Raw genomic sequence first — 25524 nt, 5'->3', positions numbered from 1 at the left:
TAACATCTGTGAGTGCCAGTATTCCTCCTCAGGTATGCCAACTACCACGTTTCAACAATGCCACACTCAAATCAACTGGGTATACAAGATCTTTAACTATTTTGCTTCAACTGTCAAATGTGTAGTGCTCCCTTTGGCATATGTAATGTTTCTGTAACATCAACAACTGTATCTGATAATACAGATTCTCAGGAGGCTTTATTCAAGTTTATCGCACAGTTTATTATTACATCCAGGGTGATATATATTCAGACTAGCATCACAGGTTACGCATTACAACACAGCCACGTGGCAACCTTTTTCACCTTGTTCCCCCAATAACGTGTCCCTTATCCTTATAACCCATGCACATTGGTTCCGGTGCCGTGCTTCAATATAATTATAAATGATTGCGATATGTCGCCTATCATTACAGCATAAGGCATCATTATGTTTTTTTGAGTATCATTTTCAACCCGGTAGTGCCAGTTTACTGCAGTCATTTCAATGAAACCTCCAGCCAAAAAAACTGTTTTCAGAAACTGTACTGATTATACAGGTACATCAGTCAATCCTGCATTTTAATCCTCTGCCTAAAGCTTCCAAATGTAATGTCGTATAACCAGGCTTTTTTTTTTTTTTTTTAGGTTTTACCCAATACAACAGATTAAAAAAAACACTCCTAAACACTGAAATAGCACCAGACAATTACTTTTTCATGTTCACAGGGATGATTTCTATGATACAAAAAAGGCTGTGTATTTAGAACAGTGGGTCCTATTCACAAATCTTTTAAGGAATGTTTAAAGGAATGTTTCAAACAATACTTTGACAAATGAGAATAAACTAGTAAACCCTTTTTAAAAGAGTTATAAAAGGTTTCATGAACAGCAAACTTGATTTAATTATTGAATTATTGGCTTTAAAAACAGTATTAACAATATATTATTTAAAACAGTTTGTAAAAAAGGGTAGTAATTTTGCTATATATTTATGAATTAATAAATAAATAAAGGATGGCAGTACTTATATATACCACTGTTTACGATTAAAATAAAATGAATTTCATTGTAGTTCAAAATAGCATCAAAAAGGTTGTAATGGGTGTTTATTTCGAACTGTGTTGAGAGGAGATCAACCGAGGAATAAAAATGTATTTTCTGAGAAAGCATGATGTGCCAAACAGTGCTGTAATAAATCACATTATAGTAGGAAAATATGGGGGTATTATAATTGTAAATTAATATATATGTAATGTATATGTGGCAGCATATACCGGGGAACTAGGCCCAGTGGCCAGAGGTCTGGACACCAATGCGGGGTGTCTGGGAGCCCGACTCTGACCCATAGGCACCGGGTTGGGACAGGGGTGGTGGTCAGGTTGTGGTGGAGGTGGTCCCCTCGCCTCCTCCTTTGCTGGTCCTGGGTCTTTTGTCAGAGGCACCTGTTTAATCTGTCTTGATACCCCAGGGCTTTTGTAAGGGGGCACCCGTTTATAACCCCCTTTCTACCCCCTAAGCCCGAGTGACTTTCCCCTGCTCTAGGCTTTTTTTTTCAGAGGTTGGCCCCAGTGCTGGCAGCAGCAATGGGCTCTGCGGCAGTGCTGGCTGCACTGGACCCTCCAGCAGTGGCAGTGGTGCTGGTTCCGCCAGCGGTGGTGACGCTGCCAGTGGCACGAGGCACGAGCAGTTGTGATGCTGGCAGCTACCATTGGGCACTCCGGCAGGGGCAGCGGCACTTGGCATTCCGGCCATGTGGACACCGAACCCTCCGGTCGTGCAGATGCCAAGCCCTCCAGATATGCAGATGCAGCATCTCCTGCCCCTTTGGCACTGGAGACAGCAGCAGCTCCTCCCCCTTTTGCACTGGAGACGGCAACGGCTCCTCCCCATTTGGCTCTGGAGACGGCAACGGCTCCTCCCCCATTTGGCACTGGAGACAGCAATGGCTCCTCCCCCTTTGGCTCTTGGAATGGTGGGGTTCTCCCTCTGCTAGCCTGCCGGAATGACCGCTCCTCCCCTTCCATTTTGGGGCAGGCAGTTCCTTCTTCTTAGGCGTTCGGGCTGGTAACTCCTCCTGATCTTGGAGGGGGCAGCGTACCACCGAGTGCCGAACTCCCCACAGGCGAAGCATCATCCTTGGTCCTCAAGGCAGGCAAGGAGGACATCTAATCCACCATCCCACGAGGCGTGGAAGGCAAAGGGGCCCATCTCACATTGTCGGGCAGGATAGCATCACAACCCAAGGTGTTATCCAGCAGGAATGAGATGCAGTTCAAGCACGTATGCGCACTTTTCTTAACACAAAACAAACAGGAACAAAATAAACACGGCACAGGGGCCAAAATATAAGGTTAAACAAAAGAATAAACACGTGTAGGCTGGGCATTCGCCTTCACTACTCTGTTACAAAACACACAGGTCAAACACTCACCCCAAACGCCTTTCCCAATTAGCACTCATTTAACTAATTAGGGAATGGCCACATGAGTGATTGTTGGCACTGGTAGATTTAACCCCATCCCTGTCAAAAGTACACTTATTTACACCGGCAGTGCTTCCGCCCTGCCACAGTGTAATTGCTCTAGTATCCAATCTTCATGCATTTTTATTATCAAAAACACTTTGATGACACCAGCTCAAAATAACTAATAACTATCCATTGGCAAATACAAAGTGACAAAAAAGTGTTAAAGAATGTAAATACAGTAGGTCATTTCTAAGACATGTCCATAAGCAAATAGGCAGCATCCTTTTTGGTGTATGCCATACACAGCACAAGGAAAAAAACTAAACAAAGGAGAGGAAACCTCTGGAGATCTTAGTACCAAGTGGAATTACATTGTTGTCTTGAATATTCAGTCTTGAATCTCCAACATACAGGCCCGGAGCTAGAGCTGCTGGATTTATTTTCATCTGGCAACTCTCACAAAAACTGAATTCTCTTTACACACAAAAAGAGGGTACACAAAGAATGAAGTGATCTTTAAAAGAAAGTCTTCACTGTCATTCCAAACTGAATATGTTATTATTTGTATACCTATATTATATACTACTGCATAAGGAACCTTTACACATAATCTTAAATAACTAGCATACCATGTTCTCATGTAAAATATATTTGTGTGATACGTTTTTTAATGTGTAAATGTATATGTTTATCTAATCAATTGCATCTTACAAATCTTTGCATATATATAACTGTTTATCATAGACATACTATCTGCTAATAACCATTTTACAAGGTTTTAATTGGAGGAGCGCAGAGAGTTTTTTTCTTCAGAGGCAAGCCTCATATCTGCTATTAACCACAGTACTAGCCATGGCAGATGACATAGTCTGATCCCTGGTTTTAATTGGTGGCACCACTCACACTCTCCCGTCTCCTGCTGAAGCACTGATGTACTGTGTATGTGTGATTATGAGTGAAGTGTTGAATGATGTAAATTCCATCATTCAGTTTCACATTCTAATTGTGACCAGAACCATCATAACGGTAGGAAAACACAATATATTTAAACACAGCTGTTTTATTGTCTTATTAGCCCTTGGGGCTTGACTTATGCAGGCATTTTTAAAGGTACAATGGAGGATAACATTGTTGATCGGCTGATGAAGAAGTTTGCCATGGTAGATTACACAGAAAAACGTTGCATAAAATCTGAAGGGAGGCCACTACCAAAAATGGAAAATTCTAACAAGAGCAGGTCATTTCAGAGTGGTTGGTATGAGAGAGTGGATTGGCTGACTGGGGGTGCAGCTAATAACCGTCTTGTTAGCCCTGTTTACGTTTCAGTGAATCTGGTAGTTCGCTTACATCAACAAAATATGGCTTTATTGATTTAAAAAAAATCTAGATAAAAATCTATAAAACGTCACAGCATATCTAGCTTGGCAGGAACTAACACTCTGTGGTCATGCTGAAATGCCAGGTTCACGTAACAGGGAAAACTATAGGGAACTTCAAGAAATAATTGATCACTATGACAAATTACTTTGCTTCTCACATTGAACAAGCAACCCTATTTACTAGGATTTATTTAAGTTTAGCAAATTAAGTTCATAGGATGTGCTTGATTGTAGTCTGCCTTTCTCCTGCCTTAACAACATTGTTAGTGACGTGGTCTTGAAATCTAAATGGTATGTGGTATACAGTGCATTTTTAAACATCGCTGACAGTGTGTAACAGTTAAGCTTATTACAATAAACTATGATTGGCAACTTCTTTTCTCTGTTGGCTTGTCGAGAAAATGCATTTAACACACAAATTGGGGTAAAACGTTAAGAAGAGATGAAAATTATTGTCAGTCAGAATACAATAAAGATTCTACTGCTGCTGAGGGCTTAAGGGGATCTCAAGCCCTCTGCCTTTTTTGTGCCTACTCATTTTTTTAGCCACCAGCCGCCACTGGTTGCAAACCAGTTACTTTTGAGTACTTCCTGATTCATAAGAAATAACATAATGCAGTAACCCATCAACTCTACTGGTCATGTGACATCATTTCACCTGTTTAATGCACAAAGTGGAGGGTTAGTTGTGTGGTGGCTACTGTAGTGAGCACAGCTCTATATATCTAAGCTGTTCCTATGTTTCAATATATTTTTCAGCAATAAGAGACATATACAGTACATACGTAGGTGCAACAAGTTGAAATGCCATTGAATTAAGTACAAAAAAAAACATTATGCAAAAAGTACTGTTATGCAGGAGGACAAAAACAGATGACCATTACTTTTGGCATAAGTAGGAAGAAACAACATACATCGAATAATTTTGCTTTCTTTTTTATTATTAATTGAAACCGTATTGTGACAGGTTAAACACTTACAAAATCAAGTGTGATGAAAACTGTCTTAGCAAAAAGTTGATTTCCACTGGGTTAATATTAGTGATGGGCACCAATATTGGTATTTTTGATATGATATTGTTCAATATCGATAATAATTTCAATATCGCAACGTCGTAGGATTTAAAGGATACAATAAGCCATACAATATACCATACACATACCAATCATTGTCGGGCTCGTAGGCAAAGAAACACCACACACTAAAGTATTAAGTTTGGCACTATTGGCCGTTTGTAAAGTGTTGCTAGTGTCGTGCCGAATTTTACATTATTATTATTATTATTATTATTATTATTATTATTATTATTATTATTATTATTATTTATTTCTTAGCAGACGCCCTTATCCAGGGTGACTTACAATTGTTACAAGATATCACATTATACATTATTTCACATTATACAGATATCACATTATTTTTTTACATACAATTGTACATACAATTACCCATTTATACAGTTGGGTTTTTTACTGGAGCAATCAATGGTACAGCAGCAGTGTCCCCAACCTGGGATTGAACCCAGGACCCTCCGGTCAAGAGTCCAGATCTAACCACTACTCCACACTGTTTATTTTGAGAGATGCACGTGTTAGCATTTCATTGTATTTTGCCCATGTGATTACTTATACTATTATTAATTTATTCATCACCGTGGTTTAAATGTGACCTTTCAGTATTATAAATGAGATGTACTTTTTAGACATCAAAACATTATAAAAACATCACAAAAATATGCAAAATTCTACATGACACAGTACTTAACGCTTTTACAGGTGGCATGAGTCAGTATTTAGCAGCTTGAGATTAAATTACTTCCAAAATGGCTAGAAAGTTAACAACTCCGAAGTCTGTGAGCAGTGAAGTATGGCAATATTTCGGTTTTGAGGTGGATGATGATGGAATGGTAAAAGAGAAAAACGACCTTGTTTTCCTGTATGAATATGTGGCGGAATGTCCCTCCCCTATTTATTATTATTTGTATTTTTGTTAGCGGCACGGATAAAAGCGCTGCGTCTTTTATTATATTTAAAAACCCCGTGAGGATGCATGGCTGATCAGCTACTGATTATTTAACTAGCTGACAGTCAAGAGTCCGGCCATGAAGAAAGGGTGGGAGGTCAGGAGACCAGCTCCCCCAGCCGCACTTTCGCGGCTGGAGATCATGTGGTCGGAGCCCCACGGAGGGGAACTGCCGGCCTTGAAGAAGGGGGGGGAGGTCAGGAGACCAGCTTCCCCAGCCGCACTTTCGCGGCTGGAGATCATGTGGTCGGAGCCCCACGGAGGGGAACTGCCGGCCTTGAAGAAGGGGGGGGAGGTCAGGAGACCAGTTTCCCCAGCCGCACTTTCGCGGCAGAAGATTGTGTGGTCAGAGCCCCACGGAGGGGAACTGCTGGCCGTGAAGATGAGGGGGAAGGTCAGGAGACCAGCTCCCCCAGCCGCACTTTCGCGGCAGGTTAGAGTGTGGAGGGAGCCCCGGAAGAGGGAGCTGCCGGCCACGAAGAATTGGGGGGTGCCAGATATTCCACCATGGCCACCCCCCAGAAGCAACTTGCTTCCCCCTCTTCCAGGACATTGAGACTGAGGGGGGAGGTGGCCGAAAAGGCCATGTGTGCTGCGCACAAGGGGGGGCATGTGTGGCGGAGTGTCCCGCCCCTATTTATTATTATTTGTATTTTTGTTAGCGGCGCGGATAAAAGCGCCGCGTCTTTTATTATTATATTTAAAAACCCTGTGAGGATGCATGGCTGATCAGCTACTGATTATTTAACTAGCTGACAGTCATGCATCCTTACCAAACGCGTGCAGACTCTGGCTGAGGGATAATAAGATAATTAACTACTAGTTAATCCCTCGGCCAGAGTATATAAACCTGCAGCTCTCTGCACTCGAGGTGGGGTGTACAGAGGAGAGTACGGGGAGCGGAGAGAGCGAGTCACATTTAAAAAAACAATTGCTAAAACGTGCTGGATTCTCCAGCACGACACTTACTTGTTTGTTTGTTGATTCGTTTGGCCCTCGTGCCCTTTTGTTTTGTGTTTTGTTGTTTTGTTTAAATCTTTGGTTTGTTTATTAAATACGCTGAACGCAATTGCGTTCAGCTTCACCCGCCCATCCACTGTTTTGGTTTGAGTTACTTCCTGGTCCGTGACGTCATCAAACATCACCACTGCAGCCAGACTGTCACAGAGTATTATAAAGCAAAACCAATAAGTTACAGTAAGTTACTGCTTTCAATCACCGTGTAACACTTTTTTTTTTTTAGTAAGTGTAGTAAGTGTTATTTCCTAATTGCTTATGCCTCAAAAGTATAGAAAATGGCTATTATTCCCCACAAACTTTGCTTTTGTGACCAGGACAGAGATATTTTGAAATTGACCTATTTTCCAGAACATTCCAGATAGATTCAGTGCTGAGTAAACTTGGAGAACTTTCCAGTAATATAAATAGTAGTATAAATACAGGGGCCTTAAGCCCACCAGTTCAGTTTAGTTCCAGCTGCCTAAGTGGATACATATCTGCATTTTTCTGAGATGGCATCAAGAGGCTGCAAGCATCCGGCATTTTGCTATGTCTGCGGCCAATTTATCAAGACAAGAGCGAAAAAGTACTCCATGGAAGCATCTGCTAAGATGTGTGAGGCCTACAAGGCATATTTCGGCATGCCTGTCGGGGATCAAGACAAACCCTGGGCACCTCATTTCACCTGCGAGCACTGCAAAAAAACTCTGGAAGGTAAGATGGACAATTGTTGCTTGGAATTTTATGTTATAAAATTTGTAAAAAATTTTAAATTGTAAAAGTTTTTAATTTTAAAATGTTTTACAATTTTAAATGTTATTGAAAAAATATATCATATATGAAAAATGTTGCGAGAATCTCTTACACATTAGTCATGGGTGAAATAAATGTATTTTTGTAGGATGGTACAGAGGGGAAAAGAGAGCCATGGAGTTCGCTATCCCAAGAATTTGGCGCGAACCCACTGACCACTCAAGCAACTGCTACTTCTGCATGGTGGACCCTTCCAAGCGGACTGAGTTCTCTGTGGGGAGGAACAACGTCAAGTGGGAGCCACTGGTGGACCCCCGGAAGGTGCTGATGCCACCACACATCAAATTGGGCCTTATGAAACAATTTGTCAGAGCTCTAGATAAGGAGTCGGCAGCCTTCAAGTACCTTCAAGACTTCTTCCCTAAGCTGTCTGAGGCAAAGGTCAAAGCCGGTGTCTTGGTCGGACCACAGATAAAGAAGATCCTGGAGTGCAATGAATTCCCCAAAAAGCTCACTCGTAAGGAGAAAGCGGCTTGGAACAGCTTTGTCGCAGTGGTTCGGGGCTTCCTGGGCAATCACAAGGCCGAAAACTATGTGGAGCTGGTTGAGACTCTGGTGAAGAACTACGGCACAATGGGCTGTAGGATGTCCCTCAAAGTCCATATCCTTGATGCTCATCTTGATAAATTCAAGGAGAACATGGGAGCGTACTCGGAGGAGCAAGGCGAGCGCTTCCACCAGGATATACTGGACTTTGAACGCCGCTACCAAGGACAGTATAACGAGAACATGATGGGAGACTACATTTGGGGGCTGATTCATGAAAGTGATTTACAGTATAATCGTAAATCTTGAAAAACTACTCACTTCTAAATCTTTTGTAGTCATTTTTGTATTACTTTAGTATAAATACATGTTAATTTGGATTGATATGTTGTTTTTTTCTGACTTTATGTGAACGAAAAGACACAAATTCACCCGTTTTCTCATTGGAAATAGGTACATTTCAATATATCATTGTCCTGGTCACAAAAGCAAAGTTTGTGGTGAATAATAGCCATTTTCTATACTTTTTAGGCATAAGCAATTAGGAAATAACACTTACTACTCAGGAACAAAAATTGTGTTACATAGTGATATCGGTCAATGTCTGCTATGTTAATTTTAATATATAATTTATTTATATATATTTGACATTGTAATTCTGTGATTATATTTTTCTGTGTTTTGGAAGACACTGTAATTATCGATATCGAAATACATGAACAATATCGATATAAAATGTTCATACATATTGTAGTTATTAAACAATTTTATGAATATCAATATGCAGACGTAGCATTGGCTAAAAGGTACTCAAAGTGCAAATATAAAACATTTTTAAAACATTTTACTTTATACAGACGTCAGACTGCAACCTCAGTGAAAACTAATGGAGTTTATATCAGCATTATTTATCATTTATAAGCGTTACAAAAACATCAGTAAGGATAACTGAACACAATAATACTAAGTTACGTAAAAAATAATCTTATGTACAATATATGTCTTGTGCAGAAACCTTTGAAAAGTAGAATGGTCTAAAAAGGGCTATTTCATAAATTAAATATCATAACAGACAGCATGTGGCACTTTATGTAAAAAAAAACAGAGGGGTTTCTTTCCTTTGAAATTTCATATTAATCTGAATTGCAAACAAAACCACCTGGGACTGTATAATGCTATACTTTGATGCTGTAAACAGAGAGACTATATAATGTAAATACAGAATAATGACACATTCAACTTTAGAAGTAGCTAACATCATACAGTTTGAAATTAATGGAAATATCCTTCATTTAGAATATTAGTATAAAGTCAGTGGTTGTGATATTAATGCAATATTGTAGCCATTTCTGACCTACTTTGGTCTAAACACAAATATACTTGATTATAAGCTTTAAACTGAGGCACTTGCTGCATTATTTGGGAAATATTTTATTAAGGTATACATTCAAACTTGCCACAAGTTTGCCTTTATTTATTTTGAGAAACAGGGCTCAATTTGAAATATTGAAGTATTTTACTCATGAAATGTTTCCAGACTGTTGTTTAAAAAAGCTAACAAAAATCTTCTGAAGTTCCAGGAAGATCAAGATCATGTATTTAATTTATATATATATATATATATATATATATATATATATATATATATATATGTATATATATATATATATATATATATATATGTATATATATATATATATATATATATGTATATATATATATATGTATATATATATATATATATATATATATATATATATATATATATATATATATAACTTAAATAATAACTTATATTCTTAGTACTGTCCACAAGAGGGTGCAAAAGGCAAAGGAACTGCCTTTTGTTATTGCAGCAAACTGTCTAATATTGCATAAATACAATTTTCTCTATCTTTTTTACAATGTCATCTCGTTCAAAAAGTTACCGTATCCTAGCAACTTCTAGATGGATTCTGATACTGATTAAATACTCCTACTCTCTTGAAAAGTATTTGAAAAGAAAAAAATGTTCACCTTTTAGAGTTGTCTTATCTCTTGTTTATAATTAGAATATTCAATGTCTGCTAATTTCCATTTATTTTAGTGAACAAGAACTCCAGTGTTTATCTGAAATGGCATTGTTGTGCTTCTAGAATTAAACAAGGCCAGTGAGAGGTCTTGAGTTACAGACGTGCTCAAATTTGTTGGTACCAAAAACGAAGAATGCACAATTTTCTCTGAAATAACTTGAAACTGACAAAAGTAATTGGCATCCACCATTGTTTTTTCCATATTTAATAGAAATCAGACTTTGCTTTTGATTTTTTATTCAACATAATATTGTAAATAAGAAAACAAATGAAAATGGCATGGACAAAAATGATGGGACCGCTAACCTAATATTTTGTTGCACAACCTTTAGAGGCAATCACTGCAATCAAACATTTTCTGTAGCTCTCAATGAGACTTCTGCACCTGTTAACAGGTAGTTTGACCCACTCTTCCTGAGCAAACTGCTCCAGCTGTCTCAGGTTTGATGGGTGCCTTCTCCAGACTGCAAGTTTCAGCTCTTTCCATAGATGTTCGATAGGATTCAGATCAGGACTCATAGAAGGCCACTTCAGAATAGTCCAATGTTTTGTTCTTATCCATTCTTGGGTGCTTTTAGCTGTGTGTTTTGGGTCATTATCCTGTTGGAGGACCCATGACCTGCAACTGAGGCAGAGCTTTCTGACACTGGGCAGTACGTTTCACTCCAGAATGCCTTGATAGTCTTGAGATTTCATTGTGCCCTGCACAGATTCAAGGCATCCTGTGCCAGGCACAGCAAAGCAGCCCCAAAACATAACCGAGCCTCCTCCATGTTTCACTGTAGGTATGGTGTTCTTTTCTTTGAAAGCTTCATTTTTTTCGTCTGTGAACACAGAGCTGATGTGACTTGCCAAAAAGCTCCAGTTTTGACTCATCTGTCCAAAGGACATTCTCCCAGAAGGATTGTGGCTTGTCAATATGCATTTTAGCAAATTCCAGTCTGGCTTTTTATGTTTTTCTTTCAAAAGTGGAGTCCTCCTGGGTCTTCTTCCATGGAGCCCACTTTCGTTCAAAAAGCGACGAATGGTGCGATCAGAAACTGACGTACCTTCACCTTGGAGTTCAGCTTGTATCTCTTTGGCAGTTATCCTTGGTTCTTTTTCTACCATTCGCACTATCCTTCTGTTCACTCTGGGGTCGATTTTCCTCTTGCGGCCGCGCCCAGGGAGGTTGGCTACAGTTCCATGGACCTTAAACTTCTTAATAATATTTGCACCTGTTGTCACAGGAACATCAAGCTGCTTGGAGATGGTCTTGTAGCCTTTACCTTTACCATGCTTGTCTATTATTTTCTTTCTTATCTCCTCAGACAACTCTCTCCTTTGCTTTCTCTGGTCCATGTTCAGTGTGGTGCACACAATGATACCAAACAGCACAGTGACTACTTTTCTCCATTTAAATAGGTTGAATGACTGATTACAAGATTGGAGACATGTGTGATACTAATTAAAGAAACTAATTAGTTTGAAATATCACTATAATCCAATTATTTATTATCTTTTCTAAGGGGTACCAACAAATGTGTCCAGGCCATTTTAGAATATCTTTGTAGAATAAGCAATAATTCATCTCTTTTCACAGCTTCTTTGCTTTATTCTATGACATACCAAAGGCATGCAAGTATACATGATAAAATAGCTTTTAATTTCATCACTTTTCAGGAGGAATGAAGCATTATTTCAATGAGCTGTAAGGATACCAACAAATTTGAGCACGTCTGTATATGTCCAAGGTGGTGGTCAAAGATACTGTATACTAAAAGCAACAGCGGTAGTGAGAATTAAATGTGCTTAATTGTACATAACGAGAAGGGCCTTACCAGACGTTAAACCCTCTTCTTCTATTGCTATTAGAAAATGTATACGTTAAACAAAAAAAAAAACAACATTTCAATTGTTTCTGTTTGATTTTTTTTGTGTTTGAATGCAGCACTAGTTTTTGTTGTTACTGAATACAATCATTTTCCTCACAATTCCATGAGAAATGCAGTTTGCTCAGAATTCCATGGCTCTGGTTGCTTCAGGCTTCATTATCCCATTAAATAAATCCCCATTTAAATAAATAAAAGTACCAGTAACTTTTTATTTTTTTTATTAGGATTTGAGTGCAGTTTGTGTATTTGTGTAAATTTCAGTATTTAAGCTACCGTTTGGTCCAAAACATATTAGCAAAATAAAAATAAAAATGTTTTAGTAATTCAAAATGTCTAGTAGTCTAAGTGTTAATGCTGTACATGGTGTTTGTTCACAGTGTGCTCATAAAGTTTATTCTAAGCCTCTTCCTGGCTTTGTTAGATAAAAGAGCACCATCCTGTGTTGTTACTGTGATATGCTGAAATAAAGTTGCCAAAAATAATCAGACTGCATTGAGTTGTTTGATTTCTACAACACGCCAATCAAACCAGAGACTAGATGCTATTGTGGTTACTGTATTGCTGCTGAGAGCAAACACTATTCTCGACTGTATTTATTTTTTTACTTTATTTGCTATACTAAATTTAAATAGATATTGAGTGCATAGGGCAGCGAGGAAGCTGACTTAATGTACATTGGTAGACAACATTCAGAGGCTGTGTACAAGAAGTGACATTTTCTTTCATGAAGCAGAAAAAGGTAAAATGCACAAATACTGTATTTACATATTTTTGGGCGGATTGATTTGGAACAGTAAGTAAACATAGTTTGAAAGATAACATTTCAGGTCCTTTACCAGAGATTAATGCCCTTGTATTGACCAATCAGGTTAAAAGAAATCTCTGATCCATTTTCTAATCTTTATTATACCCCACTGTGATTGCATACTGCTCTAGACAGACTACATTTGTTATACTTTTTTACATACAAGTGAATTGCTCATCCAATTTATGCAACTTGGTTAGGATATTTTTTAGCAAGTTATTGAGAGTATCAGAATCAGGGAATATATGGAGGACCTGTCCATTTTACATTTTTAAATGTACATACCTACTGTAGGTAGTTCATAGTGATAATGTTTTAATACATTTTTTTCCAGAAACTGATAGATTACATAAGGTTCCGTCCTCATGTAGATGTTGACCCAAAGAAACCTCATGATGCTGCACTCATCCCTTAGTCAATATGTTTTTAAAAAGCTTCTTCCAACAGTAATCCTGATTTAATATTTTTTAGACTGTGCAACATGTCTTCATGTTTGTTGGTTTCTTACTATCCACTCCTGATAAGCTGGTTACTGATTCTAAATCCTCTTCCTTGTTGATCCGCTTTTTCACATCACTGTAGAACAAAAGACGAAACACTGAATTTTTACCATTTTTAAGTACACATTGAAAGGCAAATGAAAAGCTTGTCAAAGCACTGACATCACAGTTGAAATGTGCAAACCTGTTACTGCAGACAGCAATGAATGGAAGGATCCCATTACAATGTGAAAAAACCCTCCTTGTCTATAACTGTACCATACAATACCATATTTTTATCTTTACATATTCTCTCAAATTTCCACTATATCACTTCTGACAGTCCTGTGTGGACACTTATGACTAACAGTATACAGAATCTTCTTAAAATCTGTATATCTATTTTGAATTTGTGTATTATAGTTCAAAATGTATAGCAATGTACGTCGAAACATTTGTCATTGAATTTGAGTTTCTTTTAGTTTTTCTAAATTCAGCACTATGGAGTATTATAGACAAAATTAGTATCAGCAAGTAGGTGTACACAGAAAAGATTGCATTCTGTTTAGAACAAATGTAGTACTGATAATGAAATTATGATTGCAATTGACAGTTTTTGTTTACATACTGAATGTTTATAGTTTTTGTTTTAATTTATTTCCCCCTCCTGAGATGCAACAACTAGACATTGTGACTGTGACCATGGCCGTAACTAGCTATGAGGACACCGAGGTCGTGTTTTTTTTGTATCATAAATGCTGATGCTCATGTAAAAATTCTGGTAAAGTACAATCGACTCCTTCATTTTCTCTGTTGGTTTGTAACATAGCTTTGGAGGATGAATAGTAAATACCAAGCAGTCATATAAATACTGCCAGCTATAGCTTGAAACCTAAGTTTGACATCAGTAGAATGTCAGCTCTGGTTACGATGCTGACTGTGACCTAACCTGAACAACAAGTTATGCAAACAATAGGTAAATAGTATGTTAGTTTCACCACTGTAGGGGGCTGACTTGAATATATTTTCCTTTTGATCAGTTGTAGTTCTCAACACTTACCGAGCCAGGTGAAGCACAGCTTCAATAACGTTTGAACCGTCTTTAGCACTGGTTTCACAAAACAAGGCATTGTAGGCCTAAAAAGAAACAATAACACAGCAGTATGGTAATTTTCTAAATAAAATAACTGGGTGCTTAATACAGATGGTTGTTTAAGTTGCTAATTTCACTCCAGCCTTTTTTAAACAAATTTATATGGTACCCCACAAGGATTTCAATAGAAGTTTTAGAATAAAGGATGGAGGAAAACTACTTTGATTACCTATACAGGCCCAAACCTTACAGGAAATATAGGGTATTACCACAGCCATCTCATTTGTTTCAGCAGCTTTTTTTCTGGACAGCTCTAAATACTCTAAAGTCACATACAAAACAACATTTTAACATCTGTGGATATATTAAGAGAGATAGGCAGTCAAAAAGTGGTATAATCAGGTACATCTTAAGGAAGTCCGGTCCAAACAGTGGACAAGTATGTGGCTGATCCACTTTGTATATTTTAACTAAACACAGCCCACTAGCTGTTATCTCTCTGTGTTTTAAAGTGGTTGGAATAAGGGCAATGTCAGAAACATGCACAATGTATAAAACACTGCATGCTCCTAAGACCTAAAGCATTAACTTTTTAAAAAGCTCTACAATAATAATAATAATAATAATAAAAGTCATAGCACATAGGGCCAATTGCAACGTACCACTTAAACCAGTTTAACTGAGGTGTAAACCTCAAAACAAGCCTTAAAACAGACAGGACTATGAGTTCAAGTGCAACGTGCCAATTTAGATCACAAGGTGTCAAAAGTCTTTTTTAACATCAACGTACCAGCAGTGGTTTAATTTAAGCCCATGTTGTGGTCTATTTTACACCATGTAGCAGCAGGTTAACTGTGGCTTTTCTACCTTTGAAGGGACAGTATTTCCAACTGAAAGATACTTACCAATATACAAATATATTACAACTTCAGGTAAGTTGTTAATAAAACATATTTATATGCCATTTGTATTTTATTTTACTTACAAATAACTATTGTTTAAGAGCTTTTCTGAACAATAGGTACTGTGTTTGCCGTGCCTTTTAGACTGATATGTGTGCAAAATTAGATTTTTGGGAAAAGGGGTTTTCTATATTAACAGTGTCTACCAAAATGCCCATCTGCTTTATTTAAAAACATCATATAAAATCCTATAGGGGCGGGTATAGCTAAATGGCGTTGGCGTCACTATGCATACATGCAGCAGGACTATGTGGTATAATGCTAACCACAAAATAGCATTTTTCAATAAATTAAATACAAAGAATAAAATAGTTAAAAGATGCAAAAAAAGTATTTAAAAACTACACATTTTTGTTACAGTACTTCAAAAACAGGATTTCATCATGGATACTATATATTTCCCAGCCAATCCATAGGGTGCGCATTGTTAGATTATCACGGACACTGAGAAGACAGTATTGAAATACCAGAAACCCTTTTACAACATACACTGCCACAAATTCCAAACTAGGTACTATTTGACTAAAGCTGGCACCCCACCAGGACATTTTTTGGTTTGGTGCTGTAGTTCCCTGCTTGTTTTCCAGACTGTGGTGGGGTACACCATGCCCCTGTGTGTATTTTGTTTATTTTGTCTGATGTGTTATTATTTAAACTGAATGTTTGGTGTGCATGGGTGTTTTAGGTTGGCAGTTAAGGGTTAATTACCTTCCCTGCCAAATCATTTTATGTGCAGACTGTGCCTGGACTCCATTGAATTATTAACAAGTAATTGATACCAGGCACAACTGCATAAAAGAGTGGAGCGAAATCCAGGTAGGAACTGTGCTCCGTGATTGCAGAAGAAAAAAAAAATAGTTATAAGACAATGGCTTCAAGAAAAAATGTACAGAAGAAGACAAAGACCCTCACTCTAGTTGTAGTGGAATGCAGAAGACACCAGAGGATTCAGCTGGAAATTAGGCGCCTTCAACATCCACACGACCTGATTCAAATCTGCCATGCCCGTGGCCTGATGTGTGGACGAGGAAACAGTAGGCCCATCCTGGGTGCAACAATTTGTTCAGGTGTTCCGGAAATTTCCATGTTTAAAACTAAAGGATTTAGCCTTTCCAACGAATGGTGGTCATTTGATGTATCATATTATGGATCATATCGGAGCGATCAGTTAAAATCGCTGCAAAAAAAATTGTGGAACACAAACAGCCAAGAGCACACATTGCGGCCGAACGTATTTTGAAAAACTCAAAAGAGCAGACTCAAAATGCATCTCACGTTTGCAATTTTCCGTTCTGCATATTACTTGGCATATTACCGTTTTCGGATCATTTTGGTTTGCTGGAACTACAAAGCGAAAATGGGGTCGATATAGGATTAGGACTGCACTCCAGATACAGTGCTACGGAAATTATCGACCACATTGCTTTTGAGATAACGAAGAAAATGTGTAAACACATTCACGATACAAATGGTAAGCTTTCAATACTTATCGATGAGTCAACCAGCTTGAGCAGCAAAACAGCACCGTTTGTGTGCCTTTCCTTTTTGATATAGTGTATGAAATTAGTGTTTTCGGTTACTTGTACCTTCTTTCCACTGCTGTCTTCCACAACGAAATCCCTACGGGCACGGGCACGGGCACATTCTTCTACGGTTTTTGTGTGTAAGCATTTTTAAACCCTCTGTATCTTAACTGTAATACAGTTTTAAATCCCACGAACAAGCCTCCATTCCTGATTGTAATATTCTTTTAAATCTTGCAAGCGGAGTCTCCAATAGAAATGTAGGAATGTGCTGTCACTCAGTAGTTGGGGTTGGTTTAAAGTATTCAGAACGAATCAATGATTGATACAAGTCAGGAAGGCGGGACATGCAGCACTGGGAAATGTATTTATTATTATTTTTGTAGTTGGTTTTATTTTTTAATGGGAATAGGGTAAAGTCAACGTTAATTGATTAACCATTTCCAACCATTGTCCGGTGCTTTTACCGCTGGCAGGAAGAATGCATTATGTCGGTAGGTAAATACATACCCAGACATGAGGGGTCAATTGCATCGTAACACATTTAGTCAACTTTATGTGTCTAACTAGTGGATTAAGCAGGTTTAGTCCACTTGATTGGACTAAAGTTAGTACACCTGCTAATCCCAATTGCAGCGTACCAGAAGTTAATCACCACAGGTATATAATCTGCTAAATCAGAGTAAACAAGATCCCGATTGCAGTGTACCAAACCACATTTGTGATGATCCTGTTCAAGTGGGTTAACTTAATACTGTGAAGATAAAGACTAACTTAGTACACTTGCTCAGCCTAAGCATTTATTGCTTACAATGTTTTGCACAGACAGTTGTATTTTTCCCCTGATACATCAGAAAACTTTATTCCGCACATCTCTTATGCCCATCATGTTTGGGCAGTCAGATCTGTAATATATATATATATATATATATATATAGAGAGAGAGAGAGAGAGATTGGGGTGTGAGAATGCTGCATCAACAACTGCTGCTGCAGAGTCACTTACAGCAGAATTTGGGTTTTATGTCTCATCCGAAGGACGGAGCACAAGGAGGTTAAGAGACTTGCTCATCAGGAACGCACACAGTGAGTTAGTGGCTGAGCCGGGATTTGAACCAGACTCCTGGTATAAAGCCCCTTTCTTTAAGCACGGTCCCTCAATGTTACAGTATGTTTAACAAAGTGTTGTATAACGTGACATTGCAATATCAGATTGGAATGCAGCAAAGTAAAAATGTGTAATTATTTGTACTTACTGTACGACTGGCCCAATGGGTTCGGAGGGAAGTTCCTCGTTGAATTTGTGTGCAATTCAGAACTTTGTGAAGCATGCATTAATCTCATAGAAAAATCAGTGATCAATTGTAATGTAATCAAGTGGACAGATTGGTGATAGACTGAATGAAAAAAGTATTTTCTTAAAACAACAGTTGGTGTTTACATAAAATCCAAGAAAACAAAACATAACAACAGTACAAATAGCTTTCATGTTATCTCTGGTAAAATGGCATTCTCAAGCACAGCTGGAGAAGTGACTTGATAAACGATGTGAAATGCAGATGCAGTTAGCTGTTCTAACACGTTACTGATAATAACACATTACGGGAATAGCAAAATAGTTCAACCTATATTGAAGCAATGTATTGCCGTATGGATAGGGTAAATGTAAATAGTAGCCTAGCCTGTTGAAAGGGTTAAGATGTGAATCTGTGTAGTGTAGCGGTTATGTAGTTGGAGTGAAAGTATGACTAGTTAGGGTTCAAATCCCTTCGTATCTATCTATCTATCTATCTATCTATCTATCTATCTATCTATCTATCTATCTATCTATATCTATATCTATATATGGAAAGCAAGCTTTACTTTACCCCAAGGGGAAAAATGAAGAGAAAGATAGAGGATACATTTGAGAAGACTAGAAGTCGCCCCGACTGACAAGGAACGCCTAGTGATAGAAAAAGAGATTGAGAAAAGTGCAGGGTTTCTCCCTGGCTCAAGAAGAGATAATGCCCCCTCGAAGGGGAGACCGAACCGATCGGCCTCCAAGGGGGGGAGCATGTATGCTGCTCCCTAGGGGGATCCTGGAATGTTAGAAATATTGAAAAGATGTATTTGGCCGGGGTCCCCTCTGGCTCTTGGCGAACCTTCCTCTCGGAGGTTGAGGCCAGCTATTAGGCTGGGCCTAAGGTTGGGAAGTGATGACACTTGCCCCCGAAAGAGGACCCCCGGCTCCCTGCATCTGTGCCACCAATGCAAAACATAAATAAAATAAGGGGTTAGGAATGCAAAAATAAATAAATAAAAAATTTAAATAAGGGTTAGTAAAGGAAATACAGGTGACAATCAATACTGGAGGATTTAAAATATATCCATTGTGATAGGCCAAATAATATCAGGAAGTGAAGAATGATGAATTACTGGTACGCTGCAGTCGACCCGTGAAGTTTAAAACTTCATAATACAGACGTAATTTAATAAATTCAAGCTTGTTTATAGCAGCTGTAATTTAATGAATTAAAGTTTGTTTATAGTAGCCAGTGGATATTGTATTGTATCATTGTTTGGTTATAGTGTACAACAAATATGTATTCAGCGTCTGTCAGGCACATCAGGGCTAATTTATTTTCACACAAGCTGTTTATTTTACATGCACTGTTTAAAAGCAGTTTTATTCACAGTAAAACAGGTTTACAAGGCGCTGCATATCAACATGACACTCAGTACTGCATCTCCTGTCCTGCCCCACCCCTTTTCCACACTTCTGAAACAAACAGCATGTTGTAAAGAAAGCCTCTGTAAGTTGATAAACATCTGTTGTCTGATGCATTTGTTCTTCTGTCTTTACAGAAAACAGGTGACTCACAATTTGTTTTGCATTTTAGCTGTCACCGATTTACATGCTTGCTCGCTCGGCTATCTCATTCGCTGACCTATAGCTACAGATAAATGCTGCGTGAAACATCCAAACAATTTACAGATACTCGCAGATCATTTTCAGTACATGATAATGCATGTTTTAAAGGAAATAAAGGAACCGCCTAATCAAAACTGTTTTTATATCAATTTTCAATCAATGCTCCTTTGGTTTTGTTTTCAGCAGAAGAGGAAACCACCACATAAGAATATTTATTAGCTAATCTAGGAATATCTTGCTGCTGAAGATGGGACTCCTGAATCATGGCAACATCTATTTTCTTTCTACGCAAAAGCAGGCTGTGCGTTTAGTGGGTGAACTGAATCTTCGCACGTTCCAGGACAGAACACAAATACTAGTCGTGAGAGTCAAAAACAAGTTTAAGATTCAAAGGTAAACACAAATGATATTGTACAATTTGAGAGAATAGGACAACAATCTTACCCACAAGTTCCTCCCCCTCCCAGCCCGAAAGATAGCCATCAGTATCCCCAGTAACCCCACCCTCCCTCAATACAGCGAACAAACTATCCCAAAGAACCACAGATATGGTGTTGGAAAACAAAAACAAAACCAACACCGCCCACCCCAATTTTGATGAGAGACTGCAAGGGTCGAGCTCATTTAATCCCACCTTTCCTTTTAGTTGGTTCTGTGATCCCACTAACATATCTCTGTTTTATCTGAATTCACCATTTGAAAATTCTGTGACATCCAATCCTTGATGTCTGTGAGACAAATAGCTAATAACACCCAGGCAGAAGAAATTCCTTGCATTAGAGACAAATATAGCTGGGTATCATCAGCATAGCAATGGAAGTTCACTCTATGTCTGCGGATAATGTCACTGAACGGTAGCATATATGTGGAACACCAGACAACTTCCGATAATGGCGATTTTACCTCCCGAATAGAGACGAACTGAAACCTATCAGAAAGATAAGACTTGAACCAGGATAGGACAAGGCCAGACAGTCCTACTGTGCTTTCAAGACGATTCAGTGGGATGGACAGGTCTACAGTATCAAAGGCAGCACTTAGATCAAGAAGAATTAATACTGATGGAAAGCCTGAGTCGCAGCTTATCAGCAGATCGTTCACAACTCTGACGAGGACCGTCTTGGTGCTATGTGCCGCACGAAAACCAGACAAACTTCTCGAATATACCATTAAGAGTTAGAAATGTTTGTAAATTAATTGCAACAACTCTCTCTCTAGAACGTTATCTAAGAATGGTAGGTTGGAGAGTGGCCTATAGTTAGTCAGGTCCAATTTATTTTCACATGTGCAGTTTATTTTAGATGTGCTGTTTAAAGGTATTTTTTTCACAGTAAAACAGGTTGAAAAGGCACTGCATAGCAACAGGACACTCAGTACTGCATCTCCAGCCCCGCCTCACCCCTTGTTCGCTGTATTTTTCACATACCTCTTCATGGTTGTGCATACCGATAAATAATTTCCTGATCACTCGTTTTATCACCAAACTCCTCAATAAAGCGATCCAAGTCGTTATTTTATTACTATAACATCTCAAAAAGCTCTGCAAATGTCTGTGATATTCTTTGTGTAGAGCTCAGATCCACCCCCCTTTTTTTCGGCTTATCTCGGCTTCAAAGGTTTCCTCCCAACGGCTGGGTTTTTTTTCCTCTCCACTGAGCAGTGAGATTAGTCTTCAATTCCCAATAAAAAAATGTTTGTGTGTGTGTGTGTGTATATTATATATTATATATTATATATATATATATATATCTATATATATATATATATATATATATATATACCGATCGGTTCGGTCTCACCTCTGCGAGCCAAAGGGAATTTGGGTCAACTGAATGTAATAATTACATTTAAAAAAAAAGTTCTATTGGTGCTAGCTAAAACATGTTAAGTCAGTAATTTCTTTAGAATTGGTTACAATTCTTTAGTCATCCGACTATTTTACGTTATTCACGGCTAGTAAATTAGCTTACCTATGTGAGATTTCCGAATCATTGCACGTCTATTATTTGGCTTTTTCGGAATTTCTGAGAGTTCACAACCCTTTTAATCCTTTGGACCCCAGAATAATTCTAGAACCCCTGTAGATTCTTCGGGGAAAAAAAATATTTGATTTCGCCTGTTTTATTCAAATAAACAGAACTCAAAAACCAATTAAAATATATACAGTACAGAGTCAATTATCCAATCTTTGATCAACACACAGCTTCTGCTGCTAAACGGCTACGAGATTTAGCTGTCAAAAAAAGGACCAGCACACTGAGGCAAATGAAAGTTACAGAATTATTCAGACCACCAAAACCTTAGATGGAGCATTGTATGCTTTAAATTGATGCAGTTAAGCAAATTAAAACAGTCACCTCGTTCTTGATTTGTCTTCTATTTCGTCAGTAAGTGCTGGAGGGCCTGTCTATGTTACTGAGCAGCTAAGAACCTTTATTTTATTCATTTCAATTGCACGTCATTACAATGCCTTAACAGCAAGCATGAAAGTATAGAAACATTTTACTGTCCGATATCATCAAAAAGACGCAAAAAACAAGTCTCTAGTTGTTTTTTCTCCGGAAAAAGCAGAGAAAACCATTCAATGGCCAAGTGAGACCGATAGGAGCCGAGAGAAACCGAAAAAAAGGGGCGTATCTCATGAATACAGATAGCCCCGACACCACAGAGATAACATGGACATAAACAAACAAGATAGCTGCTTCTGCATCCAGCGCTCAAAGAATATCACAGACATTTGCAGAGCTTTTTTTTAGATGTTATAGTAATAAAATAATAACTTAGATCGCATTATTGAGGAGTTTGGTGATAAAACGAGTGATCAAGAGATGATTTATCAGTATATACCATTATTAAGAGTTATTTGAAAAATATAGCGAACGAGGGGTGGGGCGGGGTTGATATGCAGTGCCTTTTAAACCTGTTTTACTGTGAAAAAAATACTTTTAAACAATAAATGGACCGCAAAGGGTTAATGTGATAGAATAGGTTACTAGCTATATATCATCAGTAGGTACTTGTGTACTAAGTACTTGTGTATATCAACTGTATTCTATACATTATTAAAGGTACAGTAATTGTTATTAATACCTGTTCGATTATCCATACAAATCGATTATGCGAACTAGTATTGGTCCCAAGTAGTTTGGATAATTGACTCTCTACTGTAGTTAGGCAGGTTTTTTTTTTCTTTTTTTTTTTTAAACAGGTCAAATCATTCTTTCAAGTAACACCAAAATTGACAGTATTTGCGAAGTAAAACTTGTTGTTTTACTTTAACAAATGTAACTGGTTATAAAAAAAATGAAAGAAAAAACTGTTTAAAAACTATTTACAAAAATATAGCCCTATACTATACATGATTTGTTGTATTCATATTTTGAAATACTGTTTTTGAATTAAGCAATTCAATTTAAATATTAAAGTTGATTATTAAACCTATGAATTTCTAGAAAAAATGTGACTTTAAAACAGCAATTATAATATTAAATGTGTAACTGCAATAGTGACATTGTAAAATTCTTAAAGAAAGACTGAAAAGTATAACTGGATGAGCGGGGGGCGGGGGACTTGGTCACATTTAGTAATATTCATGTGTAGTACACCATTCCACGACATTCCTGAAAGCAGGGCCCCGTTTTGTTAAACAAAAAGCAGCTTTGTATGTGTCTTTTTTTATTATTGAAATTTAATTTACACCAAACAGAAATATACATACAAAACACAGAGCCCACACATAAAATCATTTGTCTATACAACAAAACAACATACAACAAAAATATACAACAAAAACACCTGCTTATTATATTTACTACATGAAATACAAACATACCAAGGCTCCAGGAAGTGAGTATAAAACAGCTGCATGCACAATAACGAAACAGGCAAAGCTTGCATGTAACACAGCGTTATTTACAACCAGCATAACCCGCTACTTTTGGTAAATCCAGCCACAATCAAATCAGATTTTCAGATATTCAATACCCAATACTAACTGCCTTCCTATTTTTTCTCTTTTTTAGCATATGATTCAATTGCTTATAAATAGCGCATCGTACAGTTTTCTTCTAAGTTTGGTATACCAGCGTGTGGCAGGGCAGAGCCCTATGTGTAAATAGGGGGCAGGACAAAGCTCTGCTGATAAATGTATTGTGGTGTATTGTATTTATTTTTTTTAAATAAATTATTGTTGTTATTATTCTGTGTATTGTTTGGGGTTATGTGGCACAGTGGTTTAATGTATTATTGCATGTGTTGTTTGGGGTTATGTGGCACAGTGGTTTAATGTATTATTGCATGTGTTGTTTGGGGTTATGTGGCACAGTGGTTTAATGTATTATTGCATGTGTTGTTTGGGGTTATGTGGCACAGTGGTTTAATGTATTATTGCATGTGTTGTTTGGGGTTATGTGGCACAGTGGTTTAATGTATTATTGCATGTGTTGTTTGGGGTTATGTGGCACAGTGGTTTAATGTATTATTGCATGTGTTGTTTGGGGTTATGTGGCACAGTGGTTTAATGTATTATTGCATGTGTTGTTTGGGGTTATGTGGCACAGTGGTTTAATGTATTATTGTATGTATTGTTTGGGGTTATGTAACACAGTGGGTTAATGTATTATTGTATGGCAGAGGCGGTGTTAGCAGCTCATCTCTGCCAGACAGTTTGTGAGAATGTGTGGCTGGCAGCTTATGATTATTAACAAATTGGCTGTGGTTGCAGTGCAGGCAGAGAGAGAGAAGGAGAATAAAGAGGAGGAGTTTTTAGTTTTTTAAACTGTATACAAGATGGCTTGTGGGTCACATTCTGCACGAGTTTAGCATGGATGGGGAATTTTAACCCCTAACCCCATCCATGCTGTTAAACAACAATAACAAAACATTGTGTATTTAAACACTAAACAATACATTTAAATAATAACAACATAAAATAATACAAAATAAACAAAATACACACAGGGGCGGGGTGTACCCTGTCACATGGACCTAATCAGATTATTAGTCGTTTTCGACTGAATTACAAGCAATATTGTATTTATGTAAGGAGTTTTATCAAAGTATTTGGAGAACTCCACAATGCGCCGCTTTGCCGTTCCTGTGGCAGTGAAGATAACCACTACAGATTTCAAAGTAAAAAGACATGTTATGTCAAAAGAAAAAAATAAAATACCAGCTCTGACTACACCTGTCTAAAAAAAACCCATAACTTTAGTCAATTTAGTCATGTACAAAATTTGGGCCTATACTGTGCACACAAGAAAGAAGGGCTGTTCTGTTTTATACTGTTTCAGTTTACTATATTTTACCCAATGCATTTATTTATTTATTTGAAACAAAAGAAAGGATTGCCGCATGCTATAACGCAATAAACCTGAATAGGCTTTTGCCGATCACAAAATACCCGCTCCCGTATTACAGTCTACAAATAAGCCTTTGTAGTTGAAGCTTCTCAATGTATATAACAATAAAAAAAACATTAGATCAAGCTCTGATATGACTCTGATCCTGCTCTGAAACCAGATCTTGACACGAAACTGAGCTTAGGATCAGCGCTAATCCTTTTACTTGTACAACCCAACAAGTCACAGGATCAGGATCGGATACTTTACCTTAGTACAACCTGCCCTTGATCTGGGGTTAACGGCCACCCTGGGCA

At 37.8% G+C, this 25524-nt stretch overlaps 1 protein-coding gene across 3 annotated transcripts in view; it reads right to left on the bottom strand.

Moving 5' to 3' along the window:
- Positions 1-9955: 9955 nt before the first annotated feature.
- LOC117409599 (ras and EF-hand domain-containing protein-like) overlaps positions 9956-25524 on the bottom strand; it is a 50419-nt gene continuing 34850 nt past the window's right edge. For 2 of the 3 annotated variants that reach the window (XM_034015878.3, XM_034015879.3), the window contains exons 16-17: positions 14438-14514; positions 9956-13474 (exon numbers count right to left, since the gene is read on the bottom strand). In XM_034015878.3, the coding sequence (XP_033871769.3) occupies positions 13366-13474; positions 14438-14514 (186 nt within the window). In that variant the 3' untranslated portion in view covers positions 9956-13365. Of the gene's footprint in view, positions 13475-14437; positions 14515-23602; positions 24985-25524 lie in introns of those variants that run through there. The other variant, XM_058996109.1, reaches the window with a different exon arrangement.

This window comes from Acipenser ruthenus, chromosome 2 (assembly GCF_902713425.1).
Source record: "Acipenser ruthenus chromosome 2, fAciRut3.2 maternal haplotype, whole genome shotgun sequence".
NCBI lineage: Eukaryota > Metazoa > Chordata > Actinopteri > Acipenseriformes > Acipenseridae > Acipenser > Acipenser ruthenus.
The sequence above is the reverse complement of the archived record's forward strand: the minus strand, read 5'-3'. Positions and strand labels throughout refer to the sequence as shown.